This window comes from Lonchura striata, chromosome 20 (genome assembly GCF_050655825.1).
Source record: "Lonchura striata isolate lonStrDom1 chromosome 20, ASM5065582v1, whole genome shotgun sequence".
Taxonomy (NCBI): Eukaryota; Metazoa; Chordata; class Aves; order Passeriformes; family Estrildidae; genus Lonchura; species Lonchura striata.
In genome coordinates, this window is record NC_140722.1 from 3,360,232 (window position 1) to 3,376,236 (window position 16,005).

General features: G+C 51.6%; 1 protein-coding gene across 13 annotated transcripts in view; it reads right to left on the bottom strand.

Annotated features, from left to right (window-relative positions):
* CBFA2T2 (CBFA2/RUNX1 partner transcriptional co-repressor 2) overlaps positions 1-6,658 on the bottom strand; it is a 60,409-nt gene extending 53,751 nt beyond the window's left edge. For 4 of the 13 annotated variants that reach the window (XM_085557943.1, XM_021546357.3, XM_085557942.1 and 1 more), the window contains exon 1: positions 4,741-4,836. In XM_085557943.1, coding sequence (XP_085414069.1) covers positions 4,741-4,768 — 28 coding nt within the window. In that variant the 5' untranslated portion in view covers positions 4,769-4,836. The other 9 variants (XM_085557940.1, XM_085557937.1, XM_085557949.1 and 6 more) reach the window with 7 other exon arrangements.
* Between the last annotated feature and the right edge of the window lie 9,347 nt (positions 6,659-16,005).

The following is a 16,005-nucleotide window of genomic DNA, read 5'->3' on the forward strand; positions in this document are numbered from 1 at the left end:
CATCGGTGGCTTCTTGGCCCCCAACAAAACTAGTCATGAAGGAGGAGGAGGAGATGCAGGGAAGGCTCCTGCAGCAGATCTGCCAGACGGGTGTTTTAATGCAAACGAGCTCGCACAACGGGGGAGGAACAGAGGAACATTTGACTTCTTTGTGTTTTAACATCCCGACTCTGGTACCTCCCCTGCACAACTACCTGCCCTCAACTAAGATAAGCAAATTAATCTCATCTGCACCTGGAATTGAGGCAGGCTGAGTTGTCCCCATACTTTGAAAAAGTGTTAAATTAAGTTTCTGCTTAGCCAAGACCCAGGGAAGTGCTTGCTCTCGGGAATACAGCCAAAAAATACTGCAGACCACAACAGCCACCTAAGAAAAGGAAGCTGCCTGTGCTCCAAGCAGGCAACCAGGAGTTCTGCCTGCCCAGGACTATGTGTGACCCTACAGCTGTACCCCACACTACAGCCACTGTTCCACCTCTGTTTGATCCAACACCTGCAGCCAGATCCGGAGAGGCTCCGCAGGCAGGATGCACAGCTTTAAAGTAGAAAGCAAATATTTGTTTTTTGCCGACAAACAAAAGATAGCAGGGATGTAATGAGCTGTCAGGCCCATTTGTGTGCTCACCACTCTCGACCCAACCACCCCTCCCCAGCCCACTCCCACACACCCCAAACACATACAGCCTCCTTACTTTACCTCCTTTACGGCTTTATCCCTCTTTTCCTCCTCCTCCTGTTGCCTCCTGGCAGAAAAGGCGGGATCAAACACACACAAAGGCCAGGTGGGAGCGTGTCAGGTGACAGATTTGGAGAAACTTCCTGCTGCAGCAACCAGGTGCACTGCTAGGAAGTGAAAGCCAACTCCCAAGAGATCATAACGATTAAAAAGTACAGATAAGCAGGGAGAAGCTGGTGTTGATGCAAACAAACTGGTGTGTCTATCGAGTCCAATCTTACGGCAATTAAGTCTGGAAGCATTCACTAAGTATTTGATTATTTTATATCCACAGGCAAAAAAAGGCTAATCCTGCATTTTCCATTCAAAACCGTACCTGTGATGAGAGAATTCTGTAATATTTTTCAAATATTTTTTAGCAAGCTTTGAAGTGTCAGCTATGGCCCCAAAGCCAAGACAAGAGCATGCCACATATCTTGTGAAAACAGCCTTGCAACCCAAGGCTGAGGGCTATTGGCAATGACTACCTTAAATACCAACATAAATCTACACTGGAGAAAATCCCTGCCTGAACAGTCTGATCCTTTAAATCATCCCAAGTGTGCAAAGCACGTCATTGAAGAAAACATGTGCAGAATTTGACCTCGAAGTCTGAGTGCCAGAAAAGTTGTTACCTGTAGCAGTTAGTACTGCTCTCTCATGAAAGGGAGTAAAGGACATTTTAATTGACTTCCAAGGTCAGGGTTGATTAACTTGGAGTGCACAAATACAGCCAAAATGAGGTCCAGGATATGTCTGTAGCTGAATCAAATAAGGGTGTGCACATACTCAGGATGTGGCACAAAGAGATGGGAAGGTGACAGGGACATGGAGAAGTTTTAAGCCGCAGACACTGGCTGGACAAATGCTCTCAGGAAGGTGGTTTTCTGCAAGAGTTCCAGGTAAATCACCAATATGGATGGAAACCCTTCCAGAAGTTCCATGGGACTTTTTACATCAGAGAGGTGGATTCACTTCTCACCTTTCTGAGTCTTACAGCCACCTCCTTCTTCTGAAGGGGAAGAGTTCACCTCTGATTCTTGCCAGCAAGAAGGAAACCTGAGCAGTTCTCCCCCTCTCCAGTGGCTCATGGCAGCCTTCAAGGTGCCTGTGACTCCTTGGCAGCTCAGGATGATGGAAAGCACTCTGCCTATTCCACTCCAGTCCTGCTTCCAACAGAGTCAACTCCACAGGCTCTCCCCCAAGTACAAACTCCTTTCAATCCTCAGAGCACCAGCAAATCAAAAAACCCCTTTTCTTTTCTCTGACTGCTTTAAAATGTCAATTTATTTCACTGTCCTGAACACTGGCACAAAGCAAGAGGAATACCTAAAGCCTTTCATTTTACAACATATGAAAATCAAGACTAAGTCCTTGAATGATCCATTTCAATTTCTGGCCATTGGAAATATCCACATAAGAAGAGCATATTCATGAGAGCCAGCATGTACCTTAAACGAACATGGAATATTCCAAAAGAATATTCCGAAGTTTCAAAGCAGTCCCACATTTCTTCTTTCCTTCCCCACTATTAGTTTCACACTGAGCACTGATCCACTTCCCTGTAACACATACCCAAAGTAATCAAGCAACCTCCTGACATTGCCAGGATCTGTAAAAATCAGAAATCATTAGGCTATGCAGATAATTAGATTTATAAACATAATGAGTCTGATTATTCACTTTTTTGATAAACCCCAACCGTGTTCTTGGGCTGACACTGGGCCCAAAAATCGAGTGATGTCTCGTGCAAGTGTTCACACTGTCCAATAGCTGGCACTAACAGGGCATCCTTACCTGATCTATCTACAAAGCCATATCTATGTGCTTATCTCTATAAAGCAGCTGCATGGCTCACCAGGCTTATCCTTTGCATTCCCCAATGGATGCTGGGCCACAGACACATTAAACTGAATAAGAAAGTACACTTTATCTCCCACTGAGTCACTCCAAGCATTCCAGGTGCCCTCACCCTCTCCTGCCAGGGGCTATGGCCTTGCTGTCCCTGCTGCCATAGGGTCAGCAATTGCTTGCTCAGTTCTGCCAGCAGGTCCCAGATGAAAAGCCCTAATCACAGAATAACAGACTGGTTTGGGCTGCAAGGAACCTGAAAGACCACCTTGTTCCACCCCCTGCCATGGGCAGGCACACACACCTTCCACTGTCCCAGGCTGCTCCAAGCCCTGTCCAGCCTGGCCTTGGACACTGCCAGGGATCCAGAGGCAGCCAGAGCTTCTCTGGGCACCCTGTGCCAGGGCTTGCCCACCCTCACAGGAAGGAATTTCTTCCTAATTTCAGACATGGTTTAATATTGCAAAACTGAACAGCCACATACACATCCACACATTCCTGCCACAATCCAACAAAATATTCAAACAACTTGTCCCGTGTTGCAAAAAGTGTCACAGCTGAGAGGAACTGGTTTCACATACCCACCCTGAAGCTATGATGGAGGCACAAGATCCCTGTCTCCCTTAGCTTCAAATATTTTCAACAGGATTTCGAAGGTCTGACTCTCCTCCCTGTGCTCAGTGTAAGGGAAGCAGGGAATCTGACCATTCTCTGCACACACCACTGAGCTGCACCACGAGCAGACACACTGGGCGGGATTTGTTTCATCCAGCTCCTCACTGCCAAAGCCTAAACCAGCTCTCCTGGACTCTCCCTGCAGTCAATGAAAAAGCCCAGGCATTTCCAGTGAGGAATTTGTCTCATTCAGAGAGACGTGTCCAAGACTGGAGGGATGAATCACCCTCAGCAGTGCCTGTTTCTCCAACGTGACTTCAAAGGGAGCCTGGGGAAAAGAGATTGGGCACAGACTTCAGGCAGCAGGGGTAAAGCACATGATGTCAGCCAAGCTCCTTCTGTGGGGCCTTTTCTGCAGGGCTGACAAAATGCAGGTCAGGAGCCAGGTGCCCGGGCTCTCCAAAGCCACATGGGCACGGCTCTGCCACCACGGTGCTCTCCAGGCACCTGGGACACTGGCTGGCTCAAGTCCTCACGCCTTGACAGACTCATTTATTTCCAGCTGCCTTAAGGGGTAACAGCCTCACCCCAGCATCTCCACCCATTCTGCCCCAAGCAGCACCATAAAGTATAAAACCAACTTCTGTCACTTGGTAATTCCTTCTCCATATCGGGAATGCAGCTTTCAGAGTGGTTTCTACATTAGCATCAGCACCTATCTTTACACTGCTTCCCTATGAGCAATCGCACTTCATTTCAAAATTCCTGAATTTCCTGATGGGATGTGCTTTTAACTGCTTTTCTCCCTCTCCGAGCAATGACTTACCCACAGAGTCACCTCGAGGCCGTGACCCGGCCCATGTGCGATGGACATCGCTACACCCAGACATCCCGGCACCTCGCTCCTCATCCCGGGATGGCTCCATTCCCATCCCAACTGTGGGCAAACGCGCACAGGCCACAGGAACGCTCAGGAGGCTGGAAAACGGCGAGAGGCACCACGTGCTGTCCCGCCAGCCTCAGGGCACAACACTTCTGGCAACAAACCCAGGATTTTGGGGAAATTCACGCACATGGAGCTGAAGACGCCCACCCTGCCAGCTCCACGCAGGAGAGTGCTGCTCCCAGCAGGATTTCTGTGCACAGAACTCGCACACACGGCTGCCAGCTCGCTTGCAGCGGGGAAACACTCGTGCCCAGCTCTGCCGTGGGTATTTCACTGCGGGTATTTCCACAAAGCCTCCCAGACACTTCACGGACGCGCTGGGGTGCTGGGCTGGCGATGTGGGAAGCGCCGGGAGGGTGCGAGCCCGCCTGGGCTGCAGCGCCGAGCTCGGGCACCGCCGGCCATCCTTCCAAAGCCCGGAAATCCCGCACGAACCCGGCCCTGCGGGGCTGGGCTGGCGGCCGGGGGTCCCCAGGCCCGCGCTGCGGGTCAGAGCCTCACAGGACTCAGAGGCGGAATTACAGGCGCGACACAAAGCACGGCTCCCCTCCGCGGCCCTGCCCCGCTCCCCGCCCGGCGCTGCTCCCGCCCGCGCCCCGAGCCCGGCTCTTACACTGGCAGCTCCCCGGGATCCCCACCATGGCCCGGAGCTCCGCGCCTCCTGCCCGGCCCGGCCCGGCCCCCGCCGTGACGGGAGCGGGGCGCGGCTTCCCCCGGCCCGCCCCGGAGCCGGGCGGGGAGAGCAGCGGGGAGCGGGGCTGTGCGGGGGTTTGGGCTGAGGCACGGCCGGGCTCTGAGGGGGCTCTGAGGGGATTTGGGGTGAGGCACAGCCGTGCTCTAGCAGGGCTTTAGGGTGAGACACAGCCAGGTTCTAGCAGGGATTTGGGGTGAGACACAGCCAGGTTCTAGCAGGGATTTAGGGTGAGACACAGCCAGGTTCTAGCAGGGATTTGGGGTTACACACAGCCGTGCTCTAGCAGGGATTGGGGGTGAGACACAGCCAGGCTCTAGCAGGGATTTGGGGTGAGACACAGCCGGGTTCTAGCAGGGATTTGGGGTGAGGCACAGCCGTGCTCTAGCAGGGCTTTAGGGTGAGACACAGCGGGTTCTAGCAGGGATTTGGGGTGAGACACAGCCGTGCTCTAGCAGGGATTTGGGGTGAGGCACAGCCGTGCTCTAGCAGGGCTTTAGGGTGAGACACAGCGGGTTCTAGCAGGGCTTTGGGGTGAGACACAGCCGGGTTCTAGCAAGGATTTGGGATGAGACACAGCCGTGCTCTAGCAGGGATTTGGGGTGAGACACAGCTGGGTTCTAGCAGGGATTTGGGGTGAGACACAGCCGGGTTCTAGCAGGGATTTGGGGTGAGACACAGCCGGGTTCTAGCAGGGATTTGGGGTGAGACACAGCCGGGTTCTAGCAGGGATTTGGGGTGAGACACAGCCAGGTTCTAGCAGGGGCTCTGAGTGGATTTGGGGTGAGGCACAGCCGGGCTGTGCGGTGTAAGCTCCACAGACCCCATGGGCCGCATGCCCCACCTCTCCCGAGGTCTCCGGCTCCTCTCAAGGTGTATCAATACCTGTACACAATCCCAAAGGGGTTAAAATTCCTGTACACACATCTCCAAAGGTGCTACAATACCTGTACACCCCCAAAATATGTTAAAACTCCTGTATACATGTCTCCAAAGGTGCTACAATATTTGCACCCCCAAAAGATGTTAAAATTCCTGTGCACCTCCAAAAGATGTTAGAATTCCTGTATACACGTCTCCAAAGGCGCTACAATACCTGTACACACATCCCTAAAGGTGCTACAATACCTGCACACCCCCAAAGATGTTAAAATTCCCATACACACATCCGCAATGGTGTTACAATACCTGTACGCCCCCAAAATACGTTAAAATTCCTGTACACCTCCAAAAGATGTTAAAATTCCTGTATACACATCTCCAAATGTGCTACAATACCTGTACACATATCTCCAAATGTGCTACAATACTGGCACGCCTCCAAAAGATGTTATAATTCCTGTACACCCCCAGAAGATGTTAAAATTCCTGAATACACATCCCCAAAGGTGCTACAATATTTTCTCACCCCCAAAAGATGTTAAAAGTCCTGTACAACCCCAAAAGGTGTTAAAATTCCTGTATACACGTCTCCAAAGCTGCTACAATACCTCTACACCCCTGAAAGATGTTAAAATACCTGCATACACAACCCCAAAGGTTTTACAATATCTATACACCCTTAAAAGATGTTGAAATTCATGTACCCCCCCCAAATTCCTGTATACACATCCCCAAAGGTGCTACAATACCTGTACACCCTCAAAAGATGTTAAAATTCCTGTCCACCCTGAAAGATGTTAAAATACCTGCACACAACCCCCAAAGGTTTTACAATACCTGTACCCCCCAAAGTGTTACAATACCTGAGGATGGGTAGGTTTGTCCCCAGCCCAGCCCCAGTGCCGTAGCACAACATCCCTGGCTGGGAAATAATTAGCATTGACTCCATGATTGCAGAAAGCTGATCAATCTCTTTATTACACTGTACTTATTAAGAACCCCCTGGCCTTACAGACAGTCCGATACAGTTTGATCCAAACACCATCCAGTGTCCAATTGAGAAATCACCCTTTGGTAAACAAATCTCCATGCCACATTCCACATTCACACAACAGCAGGTGCAGCAAGTGGAGATAAGAATTGTTTCTCATTCTTTTCTCTGACTTTCTCACAGCCTTCCCCAGGACAATGCCTGGAAAAGTCTGTGCCTGCTCTCTGTGAAGAGAACTGCTGCCACAAGGTGTTGTTACCAAAGTGCCTTTGCTCCCTCCTGGCACTTCCCATATTCCAAGCCCAGCTCTAAACCACATCCACAAAGTGTCCCAGGGAATCGTGCTGCAGTCAGATATCCTTGGCAAAGCTGAGATGTGTTTCCACTCCTACAAGCCAAAGCTTTCACTGCATGGATACCTCAAAACCTGGAAATGCCAGAGTTTGGGATCACGAGAGTTTCACTATTCAGAGACTCCTATTCAGGGTTTGTCAAGGCTGCAGCCTGAGGTGGAAGGGACCCACAGGACCCCCCAGCCCAGCCCCATCCCTGCACAGACCCCCCAACAGCCCCACCTGGGCACCCCTGGCAGCGCTGTCCCAACGCTCCTGGAGCTCTGGCAGCCTCAGGGCTGTGCCCATCCCCTGGGGAGCCTTGGCAGTGCCAGCACCTCTGGGGAAGAGCCTTTCCTTTATGCTGAAATCCAATTGGCATCTGAAAACAAAGCACAGATTTGCTCCCATCCTGGAGGGATTTGCCATTTTACGTGTTCTCTGGGAAACTGAAAATATGCCAGCTAGGTCAGGAATGCCCCAAAAGACTTGGGAGTAGCTGTAGGAGGAAGATATGTGCCTGCAAATTGGGTTATAGCTGGGGTTTCCCTTCCCAGCAATAAAATATGTATGTGGTCCTGGAAGCAAGGCCAGGACCCAGTCTCTTGCCCTAGGGAGATGTCCTCACCAGTTACCAAGTCATGCTGGTACCAGTGTGGCTATGGCTGCCCTGCTTCAGCCTAGGAAGAGCTCACTCCAGTGAAAGAGAGCTCTTGGGATGTGGCAGAAGATCCAGCCTGGCTGCCCTAAGGCACTCTCCATGCCCTCAAGTCACTGCCTGCATAATGAAGGCATTGAGATCTGTGAGCCCTCCTCGGGAAGAAAGGGCACACAGGTCAGGACTGCTGTTTCCAGTAGCACCATGCTCCCAGAAAACTGGGTTTGACCTGCCCCAGCTCTGCCTGGTGGTTGCTGGCAGCAGCCCCTGGCCAGCCCAGCCCTGCAGCTCAGCAGTGTTTCACTCCTGATGCTCAGTGAGCCACAGGCTCTGGTGGTTTGCTGGCCAGGAACAGGCATCTCTTGGGCCCAGATGTCCCAGGATGGAGCAGATCCAAATTTGCACTGAAAGGACAGGACCATCCATCCAGTCCCATTGTCTTGGTTTTAACTTTGTGGCTTTGCCTGCTCCTGGCCCCTCTGTGCCAGAGCCCACATCCCCCGCGCCGCTCTTATCTCCTGCCATGCTGGCTGCAGCTTGGCTCTGGCCTGTGTTTGCCACCACTTCATTTCTGTGTCATCTACAGCCTCGCTGGAGCCAGCTTGACACCGGTCAAGCAGAAAGGGCCATTGTGTGGGGCGCTGATAAGGGCTTTGTTTTTATTTAGCTGGTCCTTAAAGCCTGTGAAGCTCCTTGGAGAGTGGCAGGCTGGGCTCCTTCAGAGCCCACCACGAGGGGAGCAGCTTCCCAAAACACCTGAAAGTGCCAGTCCCAGCCTGGCATCTCCCTGAGACTCACCCAGCCCGGAGCCCTCTTTGTGCAGAGGGCACAGGAGATGGAAATGCAGTGGTGACAGTGTGGGGCTGTTGCTGCCCTGCTCCGTGTCCCATCCCTCCATAGCACCACAACCCTGAGACGAGCCCTGGTGTGCAGTGTCACTGCTCAGTTTGAGGAGAGGATGATGAGAAGTGGGGGAGCAAAGCAGAGCACTGGGATGTGCAGGGGAAAGCTTTGAAGGAGCAGCAAATGTATTTCCATCTGAGTTTCTCTTCCACAGCTTTGGTGAAGCCATGGAAGACACAGGGCAGCTCCATGACAGGGTCTGCATTGCTGCTTGGTTTCTAAAGATGGAACAGCTTCTTTGGAGAGGATTGTCTAAATAATACCCCTGGAATACCAGGAAAAGCTACACACAAAGCTTGGCCTGGCAGGCCTCAATGCTGATGAAGGGTGTAGCTGCTCAGGACAGCAGTTTGGGGGACATTTCCATAGGTTTATGTGACTTCCCCACAGAAGCAGGACTGTGGCTGAAATGTGGTAATCCTGCTGCTCCTCCAGCAAGTGTCTTCTAGGGAGAGGAAATGGTGTGAGCAGGGAATGGGATCTCTGTGCTCTCAGACAAGTGGTGCCAGGTTGTGGGTGAGATGTGGGCATGGTCTTGCAGGGAGGATGAGCTCCAGACCCTGATGTCCTATGAGGCAGGGGAGCACGTCATGTGGAGATACAAGGGAGCTCTCCTTCCCCACCTCCACCTCCCCAGATTTTAAGCCACACAGAGAGCTGAGCTTGTCTCGTGCTCTGTGGAACAACAGCCATCAAATGAAGGTGTCAGATGCAATTTTTCCTCTGCTGGTACATTGACAGAGAAGGGTTTATTTGCTCCAAGAGAAAAAAAACCCACCCAGGCTTTATGAGTCTGGATTTCTGTGCTGCGTCCAACCGAGCAACACCTGTTCACTCAGCTGATGCTGCTGTATGTCCTTGAAATAGGCTGGTGGATGAGAGAAGAGACTCTACTGGCATGTGGACTTCATTTGGAACCCTTTTCTTTTTATCACTTGAACATATTATGTATTTGGGACAAGAAAAAGACTTAGCCCAGTGCAGTGTGTGGAGACACACATGCTAGAGAGGTAGATATATAACAGATATATATGTCTCAGTATTTATATACATCTATCACACCCCAGTGAGCAGCCACAGATTTGCAAACAGCATTTTTAGGACTATAAATACACAGACATTATACAGGGTATGTATCTGTGGCCAGTAAACCACCAAAATATTCATATGTGCCCTCCAAAAGTCAAGAGGGCTGTTTAGAACATTGAATTGGATCTCAGGCATTCAGGTCACAGACACTTTTTCCGTGGTGAATTCTCTATCAGGTGCACAGGGAATGGTGCTTGCTGTATGAGCAGGTGCTTGGCCTCTGCTCTGGCTACTTGCTGCCATTCCATAGCTCAGCTCGTGCCATGCTGAGTGAGCTGTGCTCTGAGGATGGGCTTTTTCCATTTCTGTTTGCTGTCCTGCCACCTCCTTACCCTTGTCTGAGCATTGATGTGAAGCACCATCCCAGGTTTGATCCCATCCTGAGAGAATGGGGCTCCTTCAGCTCATGCAGAAGTTCTACCAAAGGGAACAGGATGGGCAGGAGGGCCATGGAGCTGTTGGAGTGAGTCCAGAGGACTGATCAGGTCCAGAGCAAGGTGATCAGAGGGATGGAGCAGCTCTGCTGTGAGGAAAGGCTGAGAGACCTGGGGTTGTTCATCCTGGAAAAGAGAGGCTTGAGAGTGAGCTAATTGTGTCCTTTCAGTACTTGAAGGGAGCCTGCAAGAAAGATGAAGAGAGACTGTTTACACGGGCTAGGAGGGGCAGGACAATGGGGAATGGCTTCAAACCAAAAGACAATAGGTTTAGATTGGTATATTGAGAAAAGATTCTTCCCTGTGAGGGTGGGCAGGCCCTGGCACAGGTGCCCAGAGCATCTGTGGCTGCCCCTGGATCCCTGGAAGTGTCCAGGGCCAGGCTGTACAGGGCTTGGAGCAGCCTGGGATAGTGGAAGGTGTCCCTGCCCATGATGAGAATGAGATGATCTTTAAGGTGCCTCCAACCCAAACTTTCTCTGATTCTCTCATTCTATGAGAGCTCACAGCCTGGAGTCCCCCCTGACAAAAGCAACACGACCCAGGTGGCTGCAGGCTGCTGAGCTGGAGGGAGCGAAGGTCTCAGCTGATGCCCGTGGCCCTGGGTAGAGCAAGCTCTGTCAGGCAAAGATGTATGCCAGCCTTGCTCCCCACAGCCTTGTCCTGCCTCTTCCTCACCCCTTTGCTGCTCCCTCCCAGTTCCCACACCAGCTCCGTCCTTCCATTTCCTCTACAAGTGAGGGCAGGTCTGGTGGCAAGCACTAATGGCTTTGATCAAAGAACAGCAAACACAAAAGGAAAAGGGAGCGTTGTTTGGAAATCTCTCATCACACAGGTATTTGTAGCTCTAAAGATGCTGAAAAAAGTCATTACTGTCATAGAAATGAGTGAGAAATGAGATGAAGGATTTCTCTCACAGGGCAGGCCAGAGTACCCTGCCTGCTTCCTTTGCTGCTTTTCCAAACAAGGAAAAGAGAAAGTTCAGTGCAGGCATCATTAACAAGGGTGAGAACTGAGTGCAAGGAGAGTGAGGCAGATGGTGCCAGAAGGGAGGTCTGGAGTTTCCCAAGGTCAGCCCTGGTGGCTGGTCAGTGTTTCTCCTGGCACAGTGTGAGTGGTCAGCATTGCCAGGAGAGGCAGTGTGTCCAGGGGGAGGGAGTGGGATCTCATTGAGCAAAAACTTCTGGAGGAGGGGATGGGTGGGACGAGACCTGTTCAGCAGGTGGGAGGCAGAGCACACAGCGGCTGTCGAGCCCAAACCGTGTTGAGGCAATAATTCCGTGATAAAATCTTGGGACATTATTTATCATGCTGGTCCCTTTCTTCAAACACCAATGTTTGAGCATGAGGGTGTCCAGCCCAGCTTAGAAGCTGTAATCCTGTCCCTGAAACCATCTCAGATCTTCCTCATTTGTATATTCAAGCTGATGGATGCCTGCTGCAGCCATAAAGAGGCTGATACTGTTTTGAATATCTTATTTGTTTTCCAGAGGCCATCTGGCTGTATTTCTTCATTGTTTGAGAAAGCAGTGACACTGTCAGTGCTGCATTACCCAAAAAATGCCCTGTGCTGGGAGAGTGAGTGACTGAAGAGGCAGAAAAGGGATGTGTGAGCACTCAGCAGTCGCAGCTGTGCATCAGGGTTGTGCATGACTCTATGAGATCTCTCAGCATCTCACTGAGAGAAGCAAACTCACTGTTTAGGGCCATGGGAGCCAGCAAGCAGCTCCTGTGCCATGTCACAGCTCCTGTGCCATGTCATGAGCTCATCCACGTCACCAGCTGGCCAGGCACCCCCCAGCTTGTACATCTCAGGGTTTCAGCCCTGGGTGTCCCACCCAGCATGTGCAAACTGGGATGGCTGCTGGGATCCACAGATCTGCTCCAAAGGGAACAGTGAGGGAGCTCAGTGCCAGGCAGGATTAGGCCAAGGTGATCAGACTGCAGTGCCTGGCAAGAGCTGAGGAAAGGCCAGCCCTCGCACTGGTTTGGACTTGTCAGAGGATTATTCCCTGGTTGCCTTGCTTTTGGTGTCCGGGGGCAGGGACATCACCCAGCCTTGGGGACACAAACCCACAGTGTGTTTTCGTGTCATTCAGGAACCTGCAGCCACAAAACTGCTCCAACTTTTAACTTTGCAGCCTCAACCCAGCCCCTTGTCACACTCGGAGCAGCCCCGAGCTGAGCCCTGCCTGGCCGTGCAGGCTGCCTGCCATCTGGCACAAGCAGGGCCAAGGAGAGTTAAATAAATGTTAAATACACACTAATGCCATGTGACACCAGCAAAAGGCAGTGAGTTCAAGCTGCAAGAGTCTGCTTATGTAAACAGCATCCTGAAATTAATATTTACCTTTTAAAACAAACAGATATTTGGGGTGTTTCACAGCCTTTCTGCCTAGCAGATGCCAAGAACAACAGCTTGGTACTGCAGGGAATTGGCTTGACAGCTCAGGGGACAGAAAACTCCCCACCAGTCTCCAGACTGTGAGGTCAGAGCCAGTCCCTCTCTTTTCAAGCAGATAAATTCGCACAAGTGCCAGATTAATCTTTGCTCAGGGGCTGCGACCTCTAATGAGGAGTGGGAGCCACCCCGATGTCGCAGGCGGGGAGCGGGCTTGGGGCGGCAGATGGGCTGGGGATGAAGGATTTGGGGATGCTCAGAGTGCTCCCTTGCCCACAGGGGCCCTGGGGAGGCAGAAGGGCAGTCCCGTGGTGGCTCCTTGGGTGGCAGCATCGCCGCCAGCCTGGCTGCTGTGCTCCACGTCCAGCCAGCCCTGCACCTGTGGGTGAATCCCATCATTTCCCTAAGGAGTGATGCTTCTGCAAATCACCCCCACAGCCCCTGTCAGAGCACAGCCTTGGGGATGTTGCTCACATACCCCGGCTTCTGCTGCTCCTCTGTTGTGGCCATGCCCATCCTCCTGTGAGCACACAGCACTTTTTGGGGTTTGCTATGTTATTTTAAAACATTTTGTATCATTTTCCAGCAATGGGCTATGAGCGGCCACAGACAACAAAGCAAAAGTCAGCTGCCACCGTGGAGGTGTTTGGCAGTAAACAGCGAATGAGGAATGGCTGGGGTAGGAGCCTGATTTTGGGTTTAATAGGATATTTTTTGTAGAGGTCTGAAGCAGAAGAAATTTTTGGTGTGTTTTGCAGCTCATAACTTCTACCATCACTCCTTGCTGTATTTTATTTCAGCCTTCTGCTCCTAATGCACCTTCATCCCATGGTGCTTCCATCCTCTTCCTGCCAGCTCAGGATGACTCTTCCCTCTTGGCTAGGGTGCTGATCTCCTCACAATCTTGCCTCTGGGTGCACTTTTCCCAGAGGATTTTGGGTCCATGCCCACATCCACCACGTGCCTGTCCTGGTGCTCAGCTGGCTCCTACGTTGGATTTTCAACTCCCTCCAGCAGATTCTTGGTGATTTTTCAACCTCCCATGGAAAGGAGAAAGGAGATATGGGATGCTGATGGGCTGGGAGTGCACCAGGGCTCGGAGCAGAGCTGGGGATCCCAAATCCATCCTCCAGGAGCACGCAGATCCCACAAACACTGCAGCCTGAGTGAGGGGATGAGGGGCTGCCACCCGCCGTGGGATGACAAAGTGACAGCACCTTTCGGGGCCCTTACCTGCAGGCAGGGCAAAGCAAACCCGCTGACAGCGTGGGTGGGAGGATGTGGGGAGGCTCTGTCACCCTGGAAAACAAAAACCAGCAACGACGCCAGCCTGGCTGCCATGGGGCCCCACCACGGGACTGATCAAACAGATGACACCCCAAAAGTGACGGCAAGGCAAGCTGAGCTCACTAAACCCCATGAAGTTTAGGGTGCCGGGGTGCCGGGGGGCTGCAGCCAGCCTGGGGTGCTCAGCCTTTCCAGAGTGGCCGTGCCGGAAAAACGAGCGTGTTTGTGTACGGCTTCGTGGTGAATACCTCTCTCTTTTGAAATCGAATCCTCTTTGCACTGAAACTGCTGACAGCGCTTGTCAGGGCTTGCAGTCGCGGTGATTTAAAGGTGCTAGCGAGCGGTGAGAAATGCATCTGCCCGGAGCTCGGCTCAGCGCCGGGAGCGGGGCTGGCGCTGCCCCTGCCCCGCGCCCTGTGACAGCGGCGCCCGGCAGAAGGGCCGGGCGCTCCTTCCTGCAGTGCCCTCCTTTGCTGAGCTCAGCCCAAGTCCCGCTGGAGAAAGAGGGGCTGCGGGAATCCAGGGCATCCCTCTGGCTGTGGGAATCCAGGGCATCCCTCTGGCTGCGGGAATCCAGGGCATCCCTCTGGCTGCGGGAATCCAGGGCATCCCTCTGGCTGCCCTGGCTGCCCTGGGACCCTGGCAGGGGTCAGGAACCCCCTGGACAGAGCCCCCAGAGACACTGGCTGTGATCTCTGTCCATGGAAAAGAGTTTTCAACCTTACAGGATTAATTACAAGCTCTGAGTGTTTGATAGAAGTGATAATTAAGTGTGGCACGGGTGCAAAAGTAAAATTTTAGGACTCTAGATTAGGGGTCCAAAGGGCACAAGATGGAGGAAATTGGGTGTGCCTTGTCCTTTTTCTCCTTCTTCATGCCCTCCATGTCTCACTGTGGTGTTGGCATTTTTCTGTTGGTTCAGGCTGGGGACACACTGTCCAACGTAGGTGACAGATATTGGCACGTTCTTGTAAATCCAGCCCAGGGAGTTTCTGGTATTTAATGTTTGTCACATCCCACTGAGGGCAGAGCCCCACACGCTGCCCTGCAGGACAGAGCTGGGCAGGGCAGCAGAACATGTGAGAGATAAACAGAATAAACCACCTGGAAACCAGCACAGACCAATTATGGCTTCTGCTTTGGCAGCGGGGCTGACAGACAGAGACTTTCTACAATCTCAGAATCATCAATACCACGGATTCCGACAAGGGGGAGTTTTTCTACAGAGTGACAACTTCAGGCTAAAACTGGGAGGATGTGATGGGGTCGATGGCAGGTCTCTGGGGACATGGGGACAGGACACCATGGGTGGGTGTGGGGAATGCCATCAATCCTTCTGCTTCTCAAGTCCAGCTCCAAAGGGGGTGTCCAAAACTCTCTTGTGTCTGCACCACACCTCAGCACCCCTTTACAAATAAATTAAAACTCAGTTAGGATGTTTGGTGCGTGGTAATGGGATGTCAATTTTCCCTAAGTAGTGGCTGATATATGTAAGACACACCTGTAATCTCTGCTATTAAAATGAATGGGTAAGTTACCTTTTATATGGAAGTCTTAAAATCAAGGCTTCAATTAGGCAGATACAAACAATCCTCTCTGAACTGGAAACAAGAAATACTGGAGTTTTGAGGAAGAGCCATGCCCCATATAAACAGGGATGTTTTCAGAACTGGCAGGGAGCACAACTCCCTCTTTCTTCAGGGAATTAACACAGAGCTTGGTTAGGAGTGATAGATTAGAAGAAAGTTTCCTGCCTGCTGATTTTGACCATGGACTTCAGTCACTTTGCCCTGCTTGTGCCCAGCTTCACCAAGGGTTTTGTGTGAGGATTTATGCACCCTGGGGTTTCCAAAGAATATTTTTATACTACAGAAGAATAGTATGAGAGAAATCTTTATATATAAGAATATGAAACATTTAAATATGATTATATAATTTATGTAGAATATATATATATATATATATATATATATATATATGAGAGATTTAATTTCTTATCCAAACCAAACCAGAGAGCAGCAATTCTGTTACAGTTGGCGAGGGCTGAAAATGATGGAGCTCAGGGAGGGGTTTTGCTGAGAGTGATGAGTTGGATACGACCCTCCAGGCCATTCCCTTGCACTTCCAGTGCCTCTGCCCACCCTGTGCCCCTGCACCCAGGAGGGCACAGGGCAGCTCCTGCCCTGGCTGGGGGCTCCGGAGCGCCCGCA